This window comes from Lepidochelys kempii, chromosome 12 (assembly GCF_965140265.1).
Source record: "Lepidochelys kempii isolate rLepKem1 chromosome 12, rLepKem1.hap2, whole genome shotgun sequence".
NCBI classification, from domain to species: Eukaryota; Metazoa; Chordata; order Testudines; family Cheloniidae; genus Lepidochelys; species Lepidochelys kempii.
Window position 1 is genome coordinate 28,487,109 of NC_133267.1, and position 25,234 is coordinate 28,512,342.

The following is a 25,234-nucleotide window of genomic DNA, read 5'->3' on the forward strand; positions in this document are numbered from 1 at the left end:
GTGATCCCATGGTCTTTAATCTCAGGGAGTGTGCTTCAAATATATCCAATAGGAAGAAATTTAGTCCAGCATGGCAAATGCAAACGTCAAAAATAAATATAAGGCCTGAGTCTACTCCCGTTAAAGTCAATGAGAAACCTTCCACTGACTTCAGTGGTGCAGGAGCAAGATCTTAAACCCTAATGTCATATGTTGTTGTTAGAGGATAATAACCAAACCTTAGCATAACTACCATAACTACTGTATACTGTCAACAAAGCGCGGCAATGTTACTTTTCCTTTTCTGTATAGATTTTCATTCTTCGGCATTTATTTCAAGGGGAACTTCATACTTATACAGCCTTGAAACCATAAAGACCAAGGGTCATTTTAATCACATTTCGGGTTGATACAGAATAAGGTTATTTATGCTACTTTGCTCAATTGTGCACGATAGATGACATTCTCTAAAGAAAATCAAGGAAAGAACAATAATGGTTTCTGTCGTATGTCAATGGATTACTGAAAAAGAATGAAAAAACATATTTATGGCCTCCATTAATATTTAAACAATTCTCAATAAGAACAGGATAAGCACATCTCAGTTGCTGAAAAGTCTGATGATAAATGATGTCCTAGACAGAGGATGGTTAACACCTAATTCTCAGTTACAGGCCAATCTGTTTGCCTTTTAAGAGCTCTCAACATGGTATGCACAACTTGCACTTTTCCCTCTCACTTTTAAAAGTGTTATAGGTATTTCAAATTATGTAATACACCCTTATAAAAATTAGCATTGGTCTGAGAGGTGAGATTGGCACCAGCTAGCACTATTAAATCTATATGTAGTCTAGTATTCTATTTTGGTGGAAGGAAAAATGCTTTAATCAACAGACTGCAGAAAATAAAAAAATGAGTTCAGTCATATTCTTCCCTTTATTGTACAAACAAACAGAGGCAGATGTGACCGTATTGCGTTTCAGTGTTATAATCACCTAGACCACTTTGGTGGTTCAAATGGAATATGACAATTTTCCTTCTCTCTGTTTTGAGTTGGCACCATCAGCTTCTCAGAAAGGCAATGTGGAGGTGAACTGACGCCCTGACACAGATCAGAGGGAAATCTGACCCTCATGCTCTGGCAAATAAACTTTTTTTTTAAAACTAGGTGTGACAGTCTAAAAGGCATAAACATGGCACATGCTCTACAATATCTGTTTATTTTAACACATAGTTTCTTTCGTATTTATATTACATGAAGGAGCAAGAATTATATAGTCATTTCCTTGAAAATGAAATATGATCAAGCAAGCACTATTGGAAGAGAGATCCTATTATTTATCATTATTCTTTATTACTTATTCAGTGGCAAAAAGCACACTGAACCAAACACAAGACTTTGCGTACAATCAAATGTCAGATACAATGCAATCATTGAGAGCAGCAAAGAGCATGTGGGATGAGGATGTTCCAAGGTTACTGGCATAGTCAGTTACTGTGTCTTGATGGTTCTGTTAAAGCTTTTTCTTTATCTGGGTTTTTCAACAGCAAATTATCATGCTGAATATTGTAGGACGGCTCATGTGAGCAAGGATTACCCACATGAATGAGGAGCGGAGTATCGGCCCTTGTGTTTCTACTGTAGAAAACTTCAGGGTTTACTGAATTGCCAGGAAAGCATCAGCAGAGGGGAAATAATTCTGCTTCCCACAGTGGGAAGGGTCTGTATCATGTTACTGCCATTACTGGGGAACCCTGTTAGAACTGTGAAAAAAATGGATGAGGAAGCATGAGTGGAAGTGTTGCCAGTGTAACCAATACCTGCAACTAAAAAGGATTGAGTTTAAAGAACAGATAGAACAGTGTGAAGCCAAAGAAAATAGGAATGATATTCTAGCTACTGTGGAAAGTAAACAGGAGGGGGAGAAAGGGCTAAGAGAAAAATAAATGAACAATAGTGAGGAAGAAGGAGCTTCCAGATGTTGACAAAGGAGGTGCTGCAAGGTACAAAAGTGTCTCTATCATCTATGTTGTAGGGTGACCAGATGTCCCGATTTTGGGGTCTTTTTCTTATATAGGCTCCTATTACCCCACAACTCCTGTCCCGATTTTTCACATTTGCTGTCTGGTCACCCTATCTATGTTGGCTATTTTAAAAAAAACAAGGGGCAGTTGCAGATTTTGTACCCATGTAGACAGCGTGTTCAGTTTCTGATCATGGCCCAAGGGAACATCGAGATAATGGGAAGAAACTGTCACTGTTGATGAGTATGTTCCAAATAAGGGAAGCTAATCCAAGGACATTAGTTATTGTAAAAGGCTTCTGATTAACGGTCCTGATGTGTTTTCCTAATTTGAGTGCAAGTTGTCATCTAAAGCTCTACCTGTCTTGCAGGAAGGGAGGATCTTTAATTTATTTATTGCAGGGACTTGAGGTTGTTCAATGGAATTTTCTCTGCAGGGCAAGAACTCCCCTGTGAGACTGATGGAATTTTGAGACTTCAGGAGTATATACAATACCAAGAACACCATGCTCAAGTCAACCAATGCTAACCAAAGCTTTAAATGACTTGGTGAACATACTTCTCGCCAGTTCTGTGCTGCCTATGTTTAATGCACATTTGCCTGTATTGAATCAGGGTGTCAGGGTGGAGTACATGAATGGCACATAATAGTCTGGTCTGCTGTGACCTGCAGCAAGTTGGTCTAATTTCAGTTGGGGTTGGTGTGCAGCTGCTAAGTGGTGGTGGGATCCTGTGGATATAGAGAAGGCCAGACTAAATGATCTGATGGTCCCTTCTGGACTTTAGCTCTATGTTTCTTTACTACCTAAAACATCTTTACTGGACCTCTGATGCCGTTATGTCCCATCTCTCTCTCCATGTTATTGCTATTTTATATCACAGCCAGTCTTCCCAGTGTACGATGAAAGGATAACTTCCTATCCATTCTGACAGACTGTTTGAGTGTATGCTGAAGTATCTGCAAAAAGCCTACGTTGGACAAATATATATCTCACGCTTTTAATTGTCTGGCATCTCTAGTGTAATTTATTTAAATAAATCAATAGTGCTAGATTTTTCACGTAACTGAAACAATTGTCTAAAAATTGACAAAATCCTCCGAAATGAATCGGTGAGGTCAGAGGACCTATCTATAGCTTGTAATCACAATGATCAACAAGGCAGCAATGAACGCAGAATGAAATTAGAAGTGGATTGCCCTGAAGATGCAGCAGTTCGCAAGAGGATACTCAACATTTCCTGATGTGAAGAAACTCTAGAGAGGCTGTAAAATCTCCTTGACTGGGATCATGGTGTAAATCAATGCACCAGCACTGTAATAAAGTGGATTACTTGGCCAGAAAGCCATTCTGTGGTTTGACAAATCTAAAAATAAATTGATTTTTCAAGCTTTTATGACCTTACTCCATTTTCTTTCTTAGTAAGCAGTTTGTGTTAACAATTTTTTCTAACTTTATTAATCTTTATAACAGTTCTATTGCATTCCATCATTTCTCTAGTACCTTTTAAAAGTTACAATATAATTGCAAAATAGCCACAATGAAATTAGTACTGGTTGTTACCAATATGTCAGCTGCCAAATAACCATAACCCACAGGTATGTTATACATAAGATGAGAATTAAAGTAATTATACAGTGAACTCCATATTGTTCCCTATTGCCATACTTATTCTATTGCCCCCATAAGTCAATGGGACTATTTGTGTCAATTGACTAGGATTTGGCCCTTAAAGTAACTGTAATGTACATGATATCAACTGATGATGGTGCTACATCTGGAAATGATATTACACTGTTAGGCATTTATAATGCTGCAACGTAATTCCAACAAGTGGGGGGAGCATCACCTAACTTGTAAATTCAGTATGGTTGTAAGCTTTTTGTTCTGTGTTTGTACAGCGTTGGTCCATGCCGGGAACTCCTCAGTTCTACCAGATTCCAAACAATAATCATGGTTTGGTGCTGCCTATCCAAAAGCATATCAACACATATAGCAGGTAGATCCTGTTACAGAAAACAAAGTATTCAGCTTTACCTGTGATTTGATTCTCTATAGGTTTTGCTCTGAGAAACCAACCATTTTACAAATATTTTCACTTTGATTATTTGAAACTGTTATCGAGAACACTCTGTTATCTGAAAAAGGGTCACATTTCCCTAGCTCTATTTGTTATATTGAAAAATCCCTTTATTTTACCCACAATCTGGACTCCTAGACTGTTTTAAAAAAATCATTCCCATCTTCATCTCACAGAGCCATTCAGAAAACCAAGCCTGTATTATACATACTCTCAGGCAAAAAGCTTTATTGAATTAGAATTACGGTTGTAGAATTACCTATCAGACATGGAACCTAAAAAAAACAGGACAGTGGGGTGGGAGGAGGTATTGTTTCATGGTCTCTGTGTGTATATAATGTCTTCTGCAGTTTCCACGGTATGCATCCAGTGAAGTGAGCTGTAGCTCACGAAAGCTCACGCTCAAATAAATTGGTTAGTCTCTAAGGTGCCACAAGTATTCCTTTTCTTTTTGCGAATACAGACTAATACGGCTGTTACTCTGAAAAAGAACATTGTGGCTTTTGAAAAAACATTAATGGTACACTTTCACAAACAAACCAAATCACTGGAAATAATGGAAATAACAGTTTAAGAGCCAGACTCTATTCCTGCTGTAGGTGTTTTGTGCTGTTCTGATGGCACAAAATAGCTGGAGAGCCTGCAGATCTGGCCTCATGAAGGGATCCTCAGATGGCAGAGAGCAACCACACCACTTCCTTAGGCCCTGGTATACACAGAGTATCAAGGAAAAGGGAAACATGGCTGCAGTGTCTCTATTTCACAGCGATCCCTGACCACAAAATAGCTTCCTGTGCTGTGTGCAGCCAAGAATAAATTAGAACAACTTAACTTAGGGACCAGGGCAGTCTCTAGCTGGTGCCAGAACTGGAGAAATAGTCTTTTCCCCTTCATGACCAGAAGGGACTGCCTGCCTGTCAAATGGACCAATAGCAGCCATGGGGACAGGAAAAGTGCCATAGTACCTCTCCATAATACCACATCCTGCACATGGATTGCAGTACCTAGAGTGGCAAGAAGAACCCATTTCCACAACTGGCCAGGACTCTGGAGACAGTCCTTTCTCTGTGCGTTGGTTGCAAGCCTCTCCCTTAAAACAGGCTTAGACCCCTCAGCTCCAGGTGGATTGACTTAGTACTGGCAAAGTCAGAGTAATGAGTTCAAATGAGGCTTGCAGTGAAGAGTTCCAGAAGAACAGCCTTCATTATGGAGATACTAATGAGTCTCCTTCATTGTGAGCTGTGCATATTCTCATACATAGCAGTGCTAAAAGCAAAAACCTGTGCAGTTATGAGGGGGATTTGTTCTGTGATGCCTAAAACATGCTGCAGCTTTCCTTTCCCACTGGTGCTGGAGAACTTATTGCACATTTCTGACCACAGCCCTCAAATTAACTGTGCTTTTTGCCAGGTTGTTTTACTGAGTTAGGTTTAATGAAACGTGGTATGTCAGTGTTGTTGCTGCTGCTATTTTTGTTTGTTTGAAGTGTTGCTGAAGCCTCTCCCATGGAGCTATACTGAGATTGGATCCAATCATGGCTAAAGAATCTTGATGTATTAGCAATAGCTAGATGGGATTTAATCCATCTGTATTGCGTGAAAAGTAATGGATCTGAGCTTCCTGTATTTGTTTTAATATACATCTAAGCAAATTTAGGTTTTGCAGCTTGGCAGCTCAGGTAACTAAAGTCTTATGTCCCTTCCCTACCCTATATAACAAAAAGATACAGCATATGGAGTGGCAGTACAAGTGTACACTATCCCACCAATTTGCATCAGCTCTGCTCAGGAGGGAGCACCCTTTGGAGTGAAAGGGGACAGCAGTTCAGTCTTAATTAGATAAATTAGTTGATGTTTTTTAAAAGCCCCTTGAATATGAAAAGTGCTGTGTTTTATTATTATTCAGTCATGGGAATGGCAAAAAAGTGCCAATTAGAGAGGTGTGTCCAAATCAGCAGCAATCTCCCGGTGGGTTCATCTGAAAGATTTCTCTGGTGCAGGTGTAATTCACAGGTCAGTGTGTGTTATGTGCCCCCTTCTCCCTTGTGTTGAATTCACACTGGATCTGAGTGTTACAGCCTCACCTACAGAGTTTAACTCAAGCTGGAAAGACTTATGCTTCTAACTCGGGAGGTCCCTGATTTGATCCCTAGTGTCAGCCAAGATAGTGACCTTTACACTTCACGGTGGTTCATGCTGTCCTGAGGTTTGTTTTTCTTTTGATTCACAAGAACAGCAAAATATCAAAAACTTTTCCCCCAAAACAATTTGTGTATTGTTTCTTTCTAAGCTTGAATGTTCCTTCTCCCTCTAATTACCTCCTACCTACCTTAACATATTCTGGGTTCCTCTCACTTTTAAGATCCACAGGGCAATAGCTACAAACCCTCTAGTTCCCCATGATTTCATTGTCTTCAGAGTGAAGCTGGCTGTTCCCACCCCTCCCCAACCTCTTAGGAGAGAGCTGTCCTTCCACTCTGCTCCTCACCACTCCCTGGAGGGGATTAGGGGATGTGAAGTCAGGTTACGTCTCTTCCTTCCACATTTCATAGAAAATCTCTTCAGAGAATTAGGTTGCATTACCTTCCTGCACTCTCTCTCTCACTCAGTCTTCAGCACTGAGACCCATAACTCACTGGGCACTTACTTCATTTCTTTTTGCATTATCAAAAGTATCATACTTCGAGGTCCAGAGGTACTCAGACTAAGTTTTAGTTCATAACAGCTCTTCTCGCCTTCTTAAAAATATGAGTCTCTCATGGCTTCAGAATTTCTTGCAAGAGGTTTCCACAGCTGTGTTGTCAGTTACTGAAATGAAAACAAAACAAACAAACCTGGAAACTTGTTGCCAAGTGACGTTTTGAGGGCCAAAACTAAAATGGAGCTCCCAAAAGAACTAGATAAGTTAATGGAGGATAGGTCATCAATGGCTATTAGTGAAGATGATCAGGGATGCAACCCTGTGCTCTGGGTGTCCCTACTCTCTGATTGCCAGAATCTGGCAGTGGGTGATAGGGAATGGGTACTCAATGATTACCTGTACTGTTCACTCCCTGTGAAGTACCTGGGACCATATGCTGTTGGAAGACAAGATATGGGCTAGATGAACCATTCTTATGTTAAACAAAACAAACCCCACAGTTTGTGTCTTTTTACTTGTCTTCTGTTTGTTTTGTTAGCCTTTAGAATTCATGTTTTCAAGTTTTTCCTTCACAAACATGAATACTGGAACCATACAATATATATACAAAAATAAAAGCTGTGAGTCTCGCATAATCATATGACTCAAGAAGTTTAGTCTTCAAGAAAAACACCAAATATCATCAGACACTAGAGCTGGGTGACATTATTTTGACCACAACTTTTTCTCACAGAAAAATGCAGATTCAAGTTGAGTGAAACATTTCATAAATTCATGTTGATATCGCTGAATTGTTTTGGTTGAAACCAAAAATTAAGGTTTTTTTTTTGTTTGTTTGTTTTTTAAAAAGCTCAACATTTGAATTAAATGTTTAGTTTCTGGTCGAATTAAATACTTTGTGTGACCAAAATGTGTGCTTTTCATTTGACTCATCTAAAATTTCACAAAAAAAATGGTTTGTGTCTATATGAAACAAATTTTTAAAAAATTCAGAACTGCTAGCTAACCAAAACAATCAGTGATTTGTACAGCTCTGAGCAACACACACACAAATCATGAGTTGGCAGCCCTGCACCTATCCTCCTAGAGTGTAATTTTCCATAAGATTACATTAGGTTCTGAACCAGTCAATGATTACATATCAGAAAGCCTTTTACAAAACTCCAGCCATGCTATTATCCCCTTTGGGTTATGTCCCAGACATCTTTGTAAGTAACCTACAGTTGCATTTAAGGTTTTCAGAGCATTGTGGCTATACTATAGGAGGCTTTAAGTTGTTAAACTAGCTTCTTCGTCTCAGTACATCTCTTAGGGAAAACAAACACTTCAAGATTTTATTTTAAAGGTGTTTTTTTTTAAATTGGCCCCTGCTGAGCCTTTTATTTATTACCTTCTCCTGTCCGCTCCTCCCCTCTTCCTTTCCCCTCAATATGTTATATGAGATCTCCACATCAGGTTTTATTTGTCTGAATGTTAAGGTCTTATTTTTTTTGCTAAATTATGTTTCGATTGTTTTTTAATGGTTTTATGACGTTGTATAAACAGAGGTATGGGAACATGAACTTGTAAATAGGGTTGATCATAAATTTGATTTTTTTTTCATTGAAAAATTCTGGTGAATCAAAAGTGAAATGTTTTGCAGAAATATGTTGATTTTTATAAAATTTTGGAAAACAACACCACTACCACAGAAACAGAGCATTCCAATGAGGTTGAATCATTCCATTTTAACCTTTTTGGAATATTTTGATTTTCCATTTTTATTCTTTTTTTTTTTGCTAAAATATAATTAAAAAAAATAAAAAGTGGAATGACATTGATGTTATTGGAACAAAATAGTTTTGGTTGGCCAAAACCATTTAGTGTGTGTGTGGGGGGAGGGTCGGGTCATTTTGTGAGAAAATTTCAAAATATTTTGAATTTTGTGCTGTTTTGGAAAGGAAAACAAATTAGAAATAGCAGAAAGTCCTGCAAAATGGGAAATCTGGTTCCTGCCTGCCTCTGCCTACCTAAATGAAATTCATATTTTCTTTCTTAATGTTACAATATTTACTAAAACTGAACTTTTATTTGTGGCCATACATGATTTTTTTTTTAAAAAAATTCTTGCCCTTGCTGTTATGAATGCCTGGTGGGGGGGGGAGGATTCAATCCTTTGAGGTACTGAGTATGCTCCATTGACTTCAAAGAGAGCAGGGCACATGTAGAATAAAAAAGGAAAAATGAGTTACCCACTGCAGTATTATTGCTCAGCTTCAGAGTTATTTGTGGTTAGTTTTTACTGAAAGGTTTATACAGGGTCAAATTCTAATATGCTGGCTCACACTGAGTAGTTCTGACTTGAAATCAAATGCAGGAAGCTGCTGCACAACATTGACAGAAGAACCTGTCCCTTAGTTGTTCTTTTCCCCCCCTTTAAATGGGCATTAAAATTCATTTCCTAGACACTTATATAATCTACTACAAATATAAAACTAGACTTTGGCCTTTTTCTGACATGAAAATAACTTAAGATTTTATAAAATATATTCCCAAGCACTTTATAGCTAACTTTGTATTACTCTTATCTTTGCAGGAATCTTGGATGACAGGAAAACCCAGTGGATCATGTTTTTATAAGCTAAGCAATTTTTATGTTTACTGTGCTGCAAACATATGGAGGAGCTGTAAGTAAATGTACTTTACTGCATGATGAACTGGATGGCTATCATCTGGAGGAAAGCAAAATAATCGTTTCATTTCTGTGGTGATTTGCTAAGCTCGTGGTACAATGCCAGAAAAACTAACGGAGATGCTTATGGATGTATGGACTCCATTAATAATATTATGGATTACTGTCCTTCCTTCCATTTATATGGCTCCACTGAATCAATCTCAAATATTACCAAGTGGATCCAGTATAGGACTAAGTGGGCTCAGTGGAGAACAGAAGGTTTTGAACCGTTCGAAGAGGGGCTGGGTTTGGAACCAAATGTTTGTATTAGAAGAATTTTCTGGACCTGAACCAATATTAGTTGGCCGGGTAAGTAAAGATTTTTTTTTTGCTTTCACTATGAAAATGTACAGTACATGTAGGTCCTCATTGGCCGGGACTCTCCTATCAAGCTCAAGTTTAAAGCTCTTGGTCATTCTAAGTCTTCCCTGATACCTGTAAATGTATGTTTTATAGATATTTACTCCTCTTAGATGATCATCTCATTTATGTTAGTTGTATAACTCTGACAGGAGAAAGTAGAATGATCTTTTTAGTGGACTGGAGATTTCAGGGTACAGACAACCTGTTCTAACTTGTATTTTTAAGATAGAAAGCATCTTTTATTTTTGGTGATAAAGGAGAACAGATGCAAATTTTTTTTAAAATGTCATTAGCCAGCATACTTAGCTTTTCTCATCTTAAGACTTTTCTAAAAGCTGCTATTTGTTAAGTGCTTATATTTACATTCAGTATTCAAAAGTTTTGATACTTTATGGTCACTTTTCACCTGCTGTCCTGCTACACAAAGCTTTGAAATGCTCTGAAATTTCTCAGAGATGCACATTTGAGCAAGTCTAAACACAAGGATGAAAGTGTACCTTATACAACAGAAGATACCAGGCTAAGATATATTTGTAGAATGACCCTGATGTACATGCCATACAAAATAACATCATAGGCATAGTATTTTGTAACAGGAAGATGGACAGCATGAGTAAAATATCACATGCTTGCTTTGACATATACTCTATCTGGTCTATTACCAGCCCCGTGTTTATTTTTACAGCTCTGTTCATTTCTTTCAATCAATAATTCTGAATTACACTTGCCTTGAAAAGAGATCATGCCATCTGCATTCATCATAAAGCTTGACTAGCAAATAAATGTGTTCTCCTTGTTGGATGTTTGATTTATATCAGAATAGTCAAATACTGTAACATACCATTAACTTTCTGTTTCCTCTGAATAATCAGACATATTATTACCACATTACCTTGGCTCCTAAACTATATAAAATGTAGGCAGACAATGCGTTAAAACATATATAATTTCATGTTAAAGCATTCTGTACATATTACAGTGTACTTCAGGGAATTTCAATAGCTATGCATGTTACTGAAGAAAAGAGAGAGAAAGTATAGAATTGATAACTGTTGCTGGACCAATATGCTAATAGCAATTGTTACCCATTGCTATCTTAAATTGATTCTGTGAAATGATCAGTTTGGGTTCCAAATCTTGGGCCAGGTGGTGCAAACAGGCATAGCTCCATTGACTTCAATTTAAACTAATGTTGATTTACACCAATGGGAGATTTATCTTAATATTCTTTGTTGCAGTCAATAAAGTATCCCAATATCAATGGGGATGCAGAAGGCTTATTAACATACAAATATTCCCAGTTGCATTTAAAGCAATGAAGAGAGCCTCTTTTTGTAGAGTACGTAAAATGACAAGATGATCTTGAATCAAGGCAGTCACTCCTTAGTTAATCCTTTCATTGCAGGGTTATCAGAAAAGTTTGTGATCTTATGTACCATATGTGCAGCAATACCCAAGCACAAGGAAAACTACCCAGAAGGAGTGAGAGAGGACACTGTATCTCAGTTTTGTGGGAATTTATTTTTCAGTGTAAATCATAACCTTAACTTTGCTGTAATGCTCAGTAGTTTTTAGATTTAATTTCCTGTATTATTTTAAATTCATTAATGAAGAGAAAAGAAGGGGGTACGGGACCTCAGGCAAAACTAATAAAGACATCATACCCATTGTCTGCTAGGACTTTGAATCATACTTATTATTACAAAGCCATGATATCCCATTTGCTGGGACTGCTGCATAATTAGTTTACAGCATGATAGAGATGGAAGAGAGTGAAAAGTGAAACATTCTAAAGGCCAGAAATTTTGGGCTTATTTCTGAATTTAAACTTAATATTTTCTAGTAACTCTTGTCTGTGTCTATTGCTATCTCCATAAAATCACCTTTACTTCTGCTTTCTGAAGGCCTGACCCTGAGATTTGTGAGCCCCCAATAAGTTCCATTGTAGTCAATGGGAATTGCGGGTGCTCAACCCTTTTCAAAGTCAGGTTCTAACTCTCTTCCCAACTTTAAAATTGCAGCTGCTTTTTTTAAGGCCTCCAGAAAATGGGGGTATGACATAGCTGTTCTCTGGCACCCTCCTTGGTTTAACTACCTATTCCAGATTCCAATTTAAAATCATCCTCTTGGTCTTTCAGTGCATTCATTTTCCCTGTTATACCAGTATTCTGCAAGTCCCTTTCCTGCTTATTCTATTCCTCCAGTCTTTCGCCTAACCATGATTCTGCACAGTTGGAGGTTGCTCCTTCACTTCTGTTGCTTCCTCTGTCAAGAACATTTTTAGCTTATGATTGACCTTAAAGCTTTCTGAATGCTTTGTATGAAAGGCACTCTATAAAGTACACTTTGTGAGTTATTGTAGAGTGTCTCAGGATAAGAAAGTAAGAAAATAAAACACTGACATGCTGTTACATTTGTTTCACTTGCACATGTGTGTTCTACTGAGTGCATAGCCAATGCTTTTTACATGTTGCATTTGCTACATATTACGAATACTGTTTATATTCACAATACACCTGTACTTCTACAGAATGCTCTGAACATACACGATGCTGTCACAAGACTGAAAGTGCAGTGAACCTAAGAGCCAAACTCCAAAAGTGACTCTAGTTAAACAAAGGCTAAATTTAATGTATAGCTATTTCTATTCCATTTATATCAGTTCTCATATGGCTCTCATCACCTTACTATCAGAGTGCTTGCACAGTTACAGTGGTAATATGTACCAAGGACCTGCCATGTGTGCAAATCAGGTCTTTAGGTCTTTGCTCTGATATGCAAATACAAACACAAGGGTTTGCATACTTAGATAATCACCCATGTACAAGAAAAAGTTGGCACACAATTTCTAAGGCCAATATAGGGCCCTTTGAGAACTCACCCCCTAAAGAATCAGAAATTCTCAAGATAATAGGTCATGCACCCCAGTGGGTGCTGAGACCACTGATTACCTTTCAGGAAGTGTTCAGCACCTCATGACATTGGCACTTAAGCCTGTGTATAAACAAAATGAAATAGAATACTGAAACTCTTTGGAAAAATACATACACGGGTTCAAATAACTTTTTCTAAAGTATAGTTCTAGCTGAGGTAAAAACACACATGCAGAGAGTATGAATTAGGAAACATAAATGTTAGATACCTTAAACCGGGCTTCTAAAATGCTGACAGAACTTTAACTGATGCAGTACAGCTTCACACTTATCTAGTACTATTGTGAATTATCCTTGGGGACTACAAGGTACATAAAGAATTGCACTCTTCATGTGGTCTCTCTTGGATATGACAATAATCTGAGGGTGAAATTAACTGGACAATTGAAAGCTTCTCCTGTCAAATGAAATAGACAGACAACAAGGTCTGTATGGTGGTTGAGTGAAATGAGTAAAGGACTAGGAAGGAGAAGCTCTTGGTTCTAACTTTGCCCTGACTCTGCTGAAGTCAGTGGGATGCTGAAGTCATTTGCCATTTATTTGCATATGAGCAAGATCATGCCATAAACCCCCCTGTGACCATTTCCCCATCTTTAAGATGAGGATATAAATATTGTGTCAGGGTTGTTGGGAGGATTAATTAGATAATGCCCATAAAATACTACACAAATTCTTATTATTTACCTATCAATATTTAGTTATTGTACTATTAACATAATAAGAAATGTCATTGTTCCAATACTGTACATATGCAATACAATTTTAAAAACCTATATGGACTCTAGTCATTCACTTTCAAGTTCACATAAGCTCTGTACTAAATGGAGCTACGCTCCTCCACAAGTATAAATATGTTGTTTAAACCAGTACAGAAACATTACACTTACAAATAATCTTCTTTCAGTCTTTTTTATTTCCGACGATCTGTTCCTTTTTATTCACACATATGTCGACCTGCAATAGGGTAAGTCTAGCTTACCTTCCAAATGTACTACTTTCAGCTTTGGAGGACCTGCATACTGTGTATTTCAGACAGCAGCAGTCAGCTTTCCAGCGATTGACAATCTCATTCAACTGTGGAGTGATATGCCTGATGACACTGCATGCTGCCTCTGAATATTTGATTAGTTAGCTAGAACTTTTACTTGATATATACTGCTGTATGTTCTTAGCCTCTTCTGCATGCATTTACAACTCCATGGCAGATGTACCACAAACTCTGTGGTGTATCAGATGTCACTGTTCTTTCATTGGAGACAACAGCAGAATTCACAATGAAGTAGACAATAACATTAGGAAATATTAGGCAACTGCACAATGTAATAAAATATTGTAGGACATGTTATCACAGCTCCCATTTACCAGTCTTATGGAGCCCAAGATAAATATATAGTACTTGCAATTTGTGATGTGTTAAATGGCGTACAGCCCAGTGTAGTAGACAGACATTTTCAGGGAAAACCTAGGTTGTCTAGTTTATGCATTACACTTATGATTTATGGGTACAGTGCAGGAGACATAAAACAGTAGACGTACATAGAAGGGATGTGAAAATGACAGAAGCCTTTTATTTTTTGTTTCTGGAGTCAATATTGAATAATTCAATAATAAACCCCAGACTCAAAGGAGCTGTACTGACAAACAATCAGACTGACGCTCTTTCAATAGACTGCTCCTCCTGTCCCCATAGACCCTCCCAATTCTTCTCAGGATCTCAGTTTGATTTTTTTCTACCTCCAAAGCCATGTGTTGCAATTGCCTTTTCTGTGTATGTTTGTATGTATCTTTCTATGGGCAGGATCCAAAGCTCAATGAAGTAAATAAGAGTCTTTCCACTGATTTCAATGCGTTTTGGATAAGGCTTTTACAGGTGTGAGAACCTGTCAATACGTTCCTATGAGCCTCTCAGAGGTGAAGAGTACAGAGGGACATGATGTGTTTCCAGGTTGGGTCTCGGGCTGGTGTCCTGAAAACACAATGTATTGAGTCTTAAAATGGAAATAGCATCATGAATGGAAGAGGATAGAGTGAGCTATGGGTTCTGCATTGCGCATGTTCATGTGATCAGTGCATCATACGAAGTATTTGCATGTACAATTTATTTTATTCATTTTTATGTCCTTTTTATTTATTTAATTAGTTAGTTAGTTCCATTATTTTTTGTGGCTGCCTGTTAATGCTGTTCTCATTAATGTTGCAAAAGGGATCTGTATCTAAGAAGGGCTCAACTACAGGCTTCTTGCCTGAATGGGGGAAATCAATATTAAGCAGTGGAAGTTTGCAGTTCGTGGGTGTATCCTTTTCAGGGGATGATGTGGTCCTGTGTTAATGCAACATTAAAGTTTTTACAACTATAACCAGAGAAAGGGCCAGTCATGTTACATATATGTAGTATTTCTAATCCTGTTTTCTGCTTCTCTTTGTATTTTATTATTTATGACCTAAAATATGCATCATGAAACATTCAGGATTAGAAATGCTGCCACTGTTGTTGGAGTTTTAGCTTTTTCATTTCTTGTGCAACCTTAATAGTGTATTAATGTAGGACTTTTTTCCTAGTTATTTGTTAATAAACACTCAGAAGTAAACACAATACAATTAATTTTCTTGCCTATTTTTATGCAGCATCCCTCATCTTTTCCTGCTTATTTCTAATGGATGACAATGGCCTTAAAGGACTATTCTGCCAGCTGGGTACCTCCTGAGTGCAGAAGAACTCTGCCATGCCCACCCTGACTCCTTCCCTCCATGAGATCAATTCTACTTTATGCTGCTAGAGTGGCAGAAAGCAAGGCAAAATGATGGGTCTGGGATGTGGCCCACTTTTGTTTAGCACCTATTTGCGTGTAAGGCACTTTGCAGAATACACATGAAGGGCTCAGTCCTGCAATGTGCTGAACACCCTCTGAGACATGCTGTGTGCCCATTAATGAAATTAAGGGTGAGGAGCACTTCTCTGATGTTCTTGGCACCTTCCTGGATTGGGCCCTAACTTTTAGACTTGACAGACTAGGGTGTATATAATAACACACAAGGAAGGAGAGGCGTGAGGAAGGACATGCATATTGTGGGTATGATTACACAGTGACTCGGTCTAGGAATTCAGGTATTTTGGTGCCCTATTAATATTATTATTACTTAGCATTTGTTCCTTGACATATTTTGCTGACGGCTCACGGATGATGGTTTTTTCAGAAGATTGGTAGATCCAACTGAGCTTAATTCCCTATGTGGGGAAATTAGGTGCTTATTCTAATCAATACACTGAACCAAACTTTTTATTTTTCTTTTAATGAATTTTAACGGTTTTCAAACGTCCATGTAAAGTGCTAGAGTGACACTATGAAAAACTGAGTGGAGTCCTCTGTGACCACGTAACAGATATGACATAATGGTGTAAACTTCCCCACACTGCTCTTCAAATGGATTTCAGTTTCTACCTGGAGGGACCACCTCTAGTGCTGTCAGGACGACTTAGTTCCTCTTGTCAACATAGGTACCAATTAGTGCCAATTGTTCAGGCAGTTTTTTTGAAACAGACACCTGTCCACTATGAACTGGTTTGGCAAGTAGCTTATTCCCATAAGCCACTGAAGAACCATCAGTTGGTAGTGACTTACCATAGCTGACAACACAGGTCGGAGTCAAACCATTAAGGTGAAGGACTGAATAGATCATTATCAAGCCCTGAGAAATATCTCTCTCTCAATCTGCCAAGGCTCAAATGTGGGCTGCAATGTGTGACACAGACACAAAAATTATTCATGCAGGAAACATGAAATACAACAGGATTCAGTTCAGGATTCAGGATCAAGCTGGACTGTGTGTCACCACAGTTTCATGTTTCCTTGTTTCTGAGGTAAATAACTTTTGACAGCAAAACAGAGGGAACATCAGAATGGTGGGGCACAAAGGAAACTTTGGAACTAAAATGAGTGACACTTGGAATGAAGGACATTTGAGAGGTATGCTTAAGACACCCAGTTTTCAATTTTTAGACTAGAATACCTACATATATGACAACTGTCATGAAGAAAATCAGCCTCTGTGTGAAAATAACAAGAAAGGGTTTGCACAGTCTTTTTTTCTGCACGGGAAACTCTTATTTAAAATATCTTGGTTCTATCCAGCTGGTTGGTACCTCATGTGCTGCATAGCATTGTGTGACAGTCCCAAAGACTACAAATCTGAGACTGCTGATGTTCTCTCTCCAGTTAATGGGCCGTAAGAGACTTCACAGTTTAATCTTTGGATGTGAAGCAGTCACTCAGCTTAGCTGCAAAAATAAAGCCATGGACCATACAGCACTGCAGTAAATATTTTAGGCATTGTTTAAAGGCTCTAATCTGGTGGAAGTTGAAGTATGTTTTCAGGGGAAATTATGTATGAAAATCATACATGTAGGCCCTGTTTCATCAAATTATTTAATCATGTGCCTAACTTTAAGCATATCAGCTCCCGTGAAGTACCTAGTTGAGTTGGGGCCATTAATAGCAAATGTATAGCTATACCTTTCCTCTCTCCCGGGGGAACAGCTGAGCATCTCTCATGTCTGAAAAGATTCTCATTCCACTATTTCCTTCAAGGCCCATATTTCATAGCCACTACATCAGCTGCTAAGAAGAGATTTCTGTGGCTTCCCCCTGGAGAGTATCCACGTCATTCCTGAATTAACCAGAGGAATTATTAGGAGCAACATAAGAAATCCTTTTCCTCATTCTGGTGCTGGTGCTTGCTACCTTTGTAGCATCCAGCCCCTTGTGAAAAGAGAGTGAAGCCCTGAGCTAGTATTTCAAACTTGGTGTGCTCTGCATTTCTGCTAGATTGCCTCCAGCAATCCTTTCTGAGACAGTCTTTTATTTCATCATATTCCACCTAATTGAGACAAAGAGCCCAGTTGTAGGTAAAACCAACAAAAGGTAGTTTATTTAAACAGACATTTCTTAGCAGGAGAGAGTACCACAATCATCTTCTCTATTCAATCCAGCAACTGTCTTGTCTAATTTATTTTCCCCTGCTGGAGAGTAGCATACATAGAATACCATGTGTTCTTATTCTGAGAATCCCACCAAGTACGTGGCACTGAACATCTAGGGTATGAGCACTGGGCATTGGAGAAAAAGGAGACAGTCCCAACCTTCAACTCTTTCATCAGAATGGATATCACTGTCTTTCTAAGGTCATCATGCCACAAGCTTAATAAAAAAAAATGCTAACCTACTGTAATGACTCAACATGAGAAATCAGGATAGTAAATGCCATGAAAGAAAAACACAATTTTAGATTAATTGTGGAAAATATGAAATATAGACACTACAAATAATATGGATTAATAGAATTACATTTTGAGTTGGGTTCCTACATCAGACACCTGCTATATGGCCCTGATCCAAAGACCATCTATCTAACTGTTAGGAATTCTTCCCTTGATTTCCATGGGCTTTTGATCAGGCTTTGTATTATTATATGAGGGAGCTGGCAGTGATTCCTATATTTAGGTTGCCTAATACTTTCCATTCTAAAATATTTTCTCAAGCTTTTCTTCAAGAAGCTCTCACATTTCCATTGTTTGCAGCAAACATTTAACAGTCAGCAGGGAATAGCCTCCACGACAGAGAGGTACCTTGTCTGTATCCTATGAAATTCCATTGATCTTTACTGAGATATAAAGTGTTAAAAATTGCCATTTCCCCTCTCTTACTTTTGTTCCTCAGGAATATTATTGCAGCTTGCCAAAATAATAACTAAACACAAACATTCTACAGCCAGGCTCCCAATGCTGCCAAAGCAGCAGCAGCATGCTCTGCAGTGGAAACATGTGGGAACTGCTGGTGCAGATGCATCAGAAGATGGGGGGGATGAAGGCAAGTTGCTCTCACTTCCAGACTAGGTTCATGGTCCCAGTGCCCAAATACCCCTCTGGATGCACAACATGTGTCATGAACCTCCCCACACCTCCTGGCTGGTGGGGGGAGAGAGCCAGGCTGGACTCCTCCCTCCCCCTCACCCCGAGCACTGCCTATAAATCCTTCCAAATTCAGAACGTGGTTTCATTGGCCTATCCTCCTGTCCTGAAGAGCCCATATAGAGGATGCTGTTCCCCCAGTTCTGAGGAGAGGGGAGAGAAACAGGCCAGATTCCCCCAAACTACTCTCTGGAATCAGTACACAGACCCAGTCTTTGCTGCAGTGTTGAAGTTCAAGGTTCAAACCCTGATGAGGATGCAAAATGTGGGTGCTGTTACTGTTGTGAATAATATAATTGGATCTACCTTTTCCCTTTAACAAAAATCTAGGAAATTACATAAAATATATTACATTCAAAGAGTGTTATTTAGGTCGTATAGTTGAGTACTCAAGAGCTAGGAAACATCAGATCTGCAGTTGCCGGAGCAACGTTAATTTGGCCCCCTTGTGTGCATGCATTCGGACAGATTTTAATTACATGACCACATACCATTTTTCCCCCACAAGACCCTGCCTCCTTCAGTGCACAGGGTGAACTCATAAGGGGGCTGACTTGAAGCTGAACAGACAATCCTAAATCTGGTATTTTCTGACTTTTGAGAGCTTTACTTTGCAACCAAACAAGCATTATTTTAACATAGTGTTTTAATATAATTATTAGTACATTTGTTATATGCATTCCATGCTGTCTTTTTTTAAAAGCATCTGTCTATTAGGCAAATGTGCTTTCTCATTACTATGCAGTATAAGACATTGAATGTAGATCATTGGCATGTGTGGCAATTCCCATTGTTGCTGTATCATACAGACACCAAAAAAAAAAAAAAAAAGCCAGAGGCAAAGTGTTTGTGTTTCTTCCTTCATCCAAAATCATCTGAAGCAAGACTTAACAAATGCGGACTCTTGTATTGGCTTTAACTTATTTTTGTTATTAATGGATCTTGATGATTTTATTGCAGGTGCTACATAACTGCTAGAATATTAGATGAACTGAAAGCTGGTGCTGATCTAAACAAACATGTATACATGGAATTAAACTTACATTTTACTGAGTTTTCATATGAGTAAACAGATACTATATAAATGATTTAACGTGTATAGGAAGATTTCACTTGGCAGGAGGGGATGCATATATAGGTGGGGGGTGAGTTTTAACCTATGGTGAATTTTGGTTGGGCTTTCCCTTTAGACATTGCTGCTGCAGTGTGTAGTTTTTATAAACATTGTATGTACTCCCAGAACACTGGGGTGGTGAAATAACATAAATCATAAATCTTCTTAAATAAGAAACATCCATACATGTTACTGTTATTAATATTATTATTTGTAGTGTCCAAGAGTCAACCAAGATTAGTGCCCCATTTTTCTTCCACTGTTCAAACACATAATAAGAGATCATCCCTGCCACCAAGAGCTTATAATCAAAATGGACCAAACAGTTGGGAGGGGAAATGGAGGCAGAGAGAAGTGAAGTGACCTGCCCCATGTCACACAGCAAATCTACCTGAGAACTGAACCCCGGCTCCTGACTCTTCAATCCTGATTCTCCATCCAGGAGATCATGCTGCCTACCATTGTATCACTAATGGGAACAATGATTTCTCAATATGTCTGGACATAATACTATATGGAACTCTGATAGGAATCAATCTGATAGATTTTTTTCTGGTGTGAGACAGAAATAAGATAAGATAGGGTAATAATGAGCGTGCAACGGCACATATTAACAATTTAAAAGCTCCTATAATAAAACAAATGAATGTTTTTAAACTGATTGTACCTAAGGCTCATTGTATCTGTGGTGTTATCACATCTTGAAAATGATGAGAGGGAAATGGTTCATGTTTTGCTGAGATGGATTTCTAGCATCCTTCTCAGGTGCAGCAGTATTGGTGTCTCTTTGATCAATCAGCCTGCCAAACGCCTAAATCTCCACCACACGGACGCCCACAAGTTACATCTGGGTGGGAAATAATTTTCCCATCCCATGAGAATTTTTGAAATTTTGAAACTTTGTGTATCCCAAATTGGGAGGAATAGTCTAAATCTTGAAAATTTGCATGAATTGCCAAACCTTTTTTCTTTCTTTTTCTTTTTTAGGTTCAGGTCAATTGAAATGTTGTTTGGATAATTTCCCTCCCCCTCCCCTTTGACCTTTTTTTTATTTTTAAACCTTTTTTTAGTTTAAATTTACTAACATGTTGACATGAAAAGTCACTTTGACTAAAAAATGTCCCCAAGCCTTTTTGTTCTGAAAATATCAAAATTGGACAAATTCAAAACTTATTCCCTAAAATTTTGTGAGGCTAGGAGATTTGTCAAAACTAAAACTGTTCAGGAAAAAGAAAGTGTTTAAAAAGTCTTAACCACCTCTACTACTCTTGGCTGAACGAGAGTCAAAGAGAGGGATGCTGCCAGAATTCTACTGAAAATAAGAGAAGTAGAATATGTATTAACAAATGCTTTGAGTTTTAAAGGAATTTTTAAAATTAGCAAATTGTGAAGAGCCAGATTTTCACCCCTGTGAGGACACCCATCTGAAATAAATACATCACATACTAAAGGTACATCTCATGCACCATGTAAACGTTACAAAAGTGGCCACAAGATGCTGTAGCCAATCTCTCTGCAGCACGTTGTCGTGCTTCACCAGTCCCCTAAAAGTCTGGTAGCATATTGTGTCTCCATGAGTTCAGAGGTGAGCACTGAAACCTCTCCAAACACTAGGCCTTCCAGTTTCTAGCCCTCACTGGGTTCACATAAACGCTCGCACACTTTGAATAACATAGAAGATTCCTTTACTAGGGCTGCCAGCAATCGAAGATGAAAATATTCTAGGCATACTTGCTTTTATAGTATCATCAAAACAAAACAAGCCTACACAATTCCCAGTGCCTATGCTGAGGGGCAGTGCAGTACAGTTCAGGGATATGAAAGGAGCAAGTTCAGAGTACAGCCCCCCTGCACCATTCTCCTGACTGCAGCCCTATGTTATCCTGCCTTCCACAGATTCCCTGCTAATAATAGGCTGTGTCTCTTTCCAACTCTGCGGCCCTGCCTTCCAGGCTGTCTGCTATCCAGCCTTTCCTCTGCAGAAAGCTACCAGACTGCTTCCTCCAGCCTGCTGCTTCTTTCCAGGTGTCTGGTTTTCAGCTGGAACACCCGGTCAAAAAGAGACCCTCCCCAGCCCAGTGAAAATGACCAAGTGAGTGAGGGTGGGGGAGAGTGAGTGATGGAGGGATGGGAGATGTATTGAGCGGGGCAGGACCTCAGAGAAGGGGAGGGGCAAAGGTGTTCGGTTTGGTTTGGTTAGAAAGTTGGCAACCTGCCTCATGCATGGCCATGGACTCCTTCCCATTGACCTCTGATTTGTCTTTCTTTTTTTGCTTCACCCTACAGTAGAGTTGAGCAAGAATTATTCATCAAAATAATTTTTGATGGAAAACATGGGTGTGGGGGGGAAATGATTTTCCCATTGGGGAAAATCAAGCCAAAATATATTGATTTGGTTGGACTTGATTTGAATTGGAATATTTCATTTTGTTAAATGACCCAAAACATTTAGTTCTGAGTCAGTTCAACATTAAACGGCAATCTATTGTGGCAGATGGCACAATGGGAGTTGTAGTTCAGGACCCCATTCTCTCCTGTGTCCTGGGCTCCATGGAGAACTACATGTCCTAGGATGCAATGTGGCCTCCCTCTGACCAAGCAGCCAGGTGGGTGTGCAATGGGAGATGTAGTCTAGTTAGAGAGCCCGGCCCCTTGCTCCCAACTACAGCTCCCATCATATACTAAACACAATAGGGAAATGCAGTTGAGTTTACCCCAAATGAAGAGTTTCATTTCAGTTCAATAAACTGAAATAAAATGTTTCAATTTTGGGAATGCCAAAATGTTTTTTTTGTTTGTTTGTTTTGGGGTTGTTTTTTTACAATAAAAGCAAAAATGTTTTAACATTTCTGGATTGAATTTTTTTCAGACTATTTCATTCTGCCAAAACTTTCAATATTTCAACTTTTTGGCCTATTTTGGGATGAAAATAAATGTTGAAATACTGGAATTTCTGGTGGGACTGAAATTCTTTATTTTGCTCAGCTATCCACTGGAAATTATGGAGTCCTTTTCTAGCTATATGTTGAATTGCAGATTACAACCATATCTAGTGATGAACCTGTAGGTTCATTACAATCATTTTCAGAAGTGTTGCTGAAATGTTTATATTCAATATTTGAAAAGAGAAGAATATTAATAAAGTTAAGTCCATGTTCATGCCAACTGATGTCTCCAGTGCAGATGTCTTTCTTAGTTACTGCAAATTTCATGGATTCCTCCAAAGATCAGAAAATATAAGAATTACTCTCACCATTTTAAGAAGAGCAACCTAGAGATGCATCACTTGAGCTGGAAGGCTTATTTTCTAAAATACTTTCTTTGTCTGAGCAAAGCTCTCATATTTCAACAGGGTAGGCTTGTACACTAGAAGAATATAAATGTTGATTTCCTTGAAATTCCATTTCACTTCTAGAGGCTTTCAAAACTTCAATAATCCACTAGAATCTAGACTGGTACATGCCAAAATAAATGTAAAAGAATTCTGTCCTCTTGGTAATTTTCTCACAGTAAAAACCAGGACATAATATTCTGGAAATTCATTTGACCTGATGTCCCCATTAGCCATAAGGGACATTTGTTTCAGAATTCTTAGGAACACCAGTAATCCTACAGTATTCAATCCTTGATTTATTCTTTCCGCAGCAAGTCCACTAGTAAACCTCTTGTCCTTATTAAGCCCTTCTAATATGTTATATTTTAGAGCAGTGTTTCCTAAACTTGTTCCGCCGCTTGTGCAGGGAAAGCCCCTGATAGGCCGGGCCAGTTTGTTTACCTGCCGCGTCCGCAGGTTCGGCCAATCGCGGCTCTCAGTGGCCATGGTTCGCTGCTCCAGGCCAATGGGAACTGCTAGAAGTGGCACAGACCAAGGGACGTACCGGCCGCCGCTTCCTGCAGCTCCCGTTGTCCGGGCACAGTGAACCGCGGCCACTGGGAGCCCCGATCGGCCAAACCTGCGGACACGGCAGGTAAACAAACCGGCCCGGCCCACGAGGGGCTTTCCCTGAACAAGCGGCGTCCCAAGTTTGGGAAACACTGACTTAGACCCTTAATTTCTATTTAGGGAAACTTTCTGTTCTCCCCTCCAAAAAATCCTTGGAATGTGTTTTCAATCACAGTTTGTAGCTCATCAAATTGTCTGGGCCTGGCGGTTCCAAGCATTTTAAAATATCCTTCTTTAAATCCAGCAGTTTGAACTCAATCCAAGATCTGTTCAGCAAATCTGAGCACTGCTGCAGAGCCAGTTTGACTGACCCTTCCTAATCCCTGCCACTACAAGCTCCAAGATATAATGTGTGACCTCCTTCAGCTCTTCCATGCTAGTTGGTATTGGGAATAGTGTGGAGATGTGAAAGAGACATGAAAATAATAGGGAATGTGATGATGACTGGTGTGTGTATTTTTGGAAGGATTTAGTGGAAGGCTTCTTGTTAATCAGGAGGGGCCACAGTAATTGGGAGGACATCTTGTTTTATAAGTGGGATGGAGTAACTACCAAAGAGAATTAAGTAAAGGAGTATAAGAATCCAATATCACTCTCATTAGCAGTGCAACTTGTCCATGGTGGATTGGGACCTCATGACTGTTGTAACCTATGTCATACATTTAAAAATATTAATGATTTTTGTGAGGATTGCTGCTTAAAACCCTGCGTGGCAATGATGTGTTCTGGCATCTCAAAAGGAATGTACTGTTTATGAGACCATTTTTCATCACAGCCAAAATCTATTATGTAGCAGGAAAGTCACTAAATTGCCAAAGTCAGCGTTTTACATCCTTCCTGTTGCTCTCTCACACACATTCAAAATCCCACATTCAGTACATAAAAATTATTTCCACTTTTTAACACTTTCCATCTGAGGCTCTCAAAGCACTTTACAAATGTCACTGCTTGTTTACACTTGCAAGTTAATTTCATATTAAGATAGGGTGTGAATTTAAAGTGCAATAACTGTTCCTGAATAACTCAATGGGTAGAATAAAAGACCTGAAAGAAGACCGCACCTCACAATATTGTAGATGGAAAAATGGAGGCATGGAGAGGTTCCGTGGATTGTCCAAGGTTACATATTAAATCCCCAGTCCCAGAATTGGACCCATGGCCACCTACAGCCCCAGTGACTGCTGTGAGACTTTAGGTAGTTGGACTATGAGCACAGATCATTGCATCATCATATATCTAGGCCCATAGAACCCAAATCTCCTAGTCCTAGTCAGTCCCATGCTATAACCACAAGACCATTCTTCCTCCCACACAGAGTAAATTATGGATTAATGTTAAGGTAATGATCACCCTAACTTCACAATAACTTTTTGAAGTTGAGTTTGAAGTAGAGTTGTAGCCATGTTGGTCACAGGGTATCAGAGAGACAAGGAGGGTGAGGTAATATCTTTTAACAGACCAACATCTGTTGATGAGAGAGA

At 38.9% G+C, this 25,234-nt stretch overlaps 1 protein-coding gene across 6 annotated transcripts in view; it reads left to right on the top strand.

Annotated features, from left to right (window-relative positions):
• Nucleotides 1–25,234, top strand: part of CDH8 (cadherin 8) — a 196,548-nt gene that overhangs the window by 5,106 nt on the left and 166,208 nt on the right. For all 6 annotated transcript variants that reach the window (XM_073307975.1, XM_073307976.1, XM_073307977.1 and 3 more), the window contains one exon: nt 9,298–9,744. In XM_073307975.1, coding sequence (XP_073164076.1) covers nt 9,493–9,744 — 252 coding nt within the window. In that variant the 5' untranslated portion in view covers nt 9,298–9,492. The remainder of the gene's footprint in view (nt 1–9,297; nt 9,745–25,234) is intronic.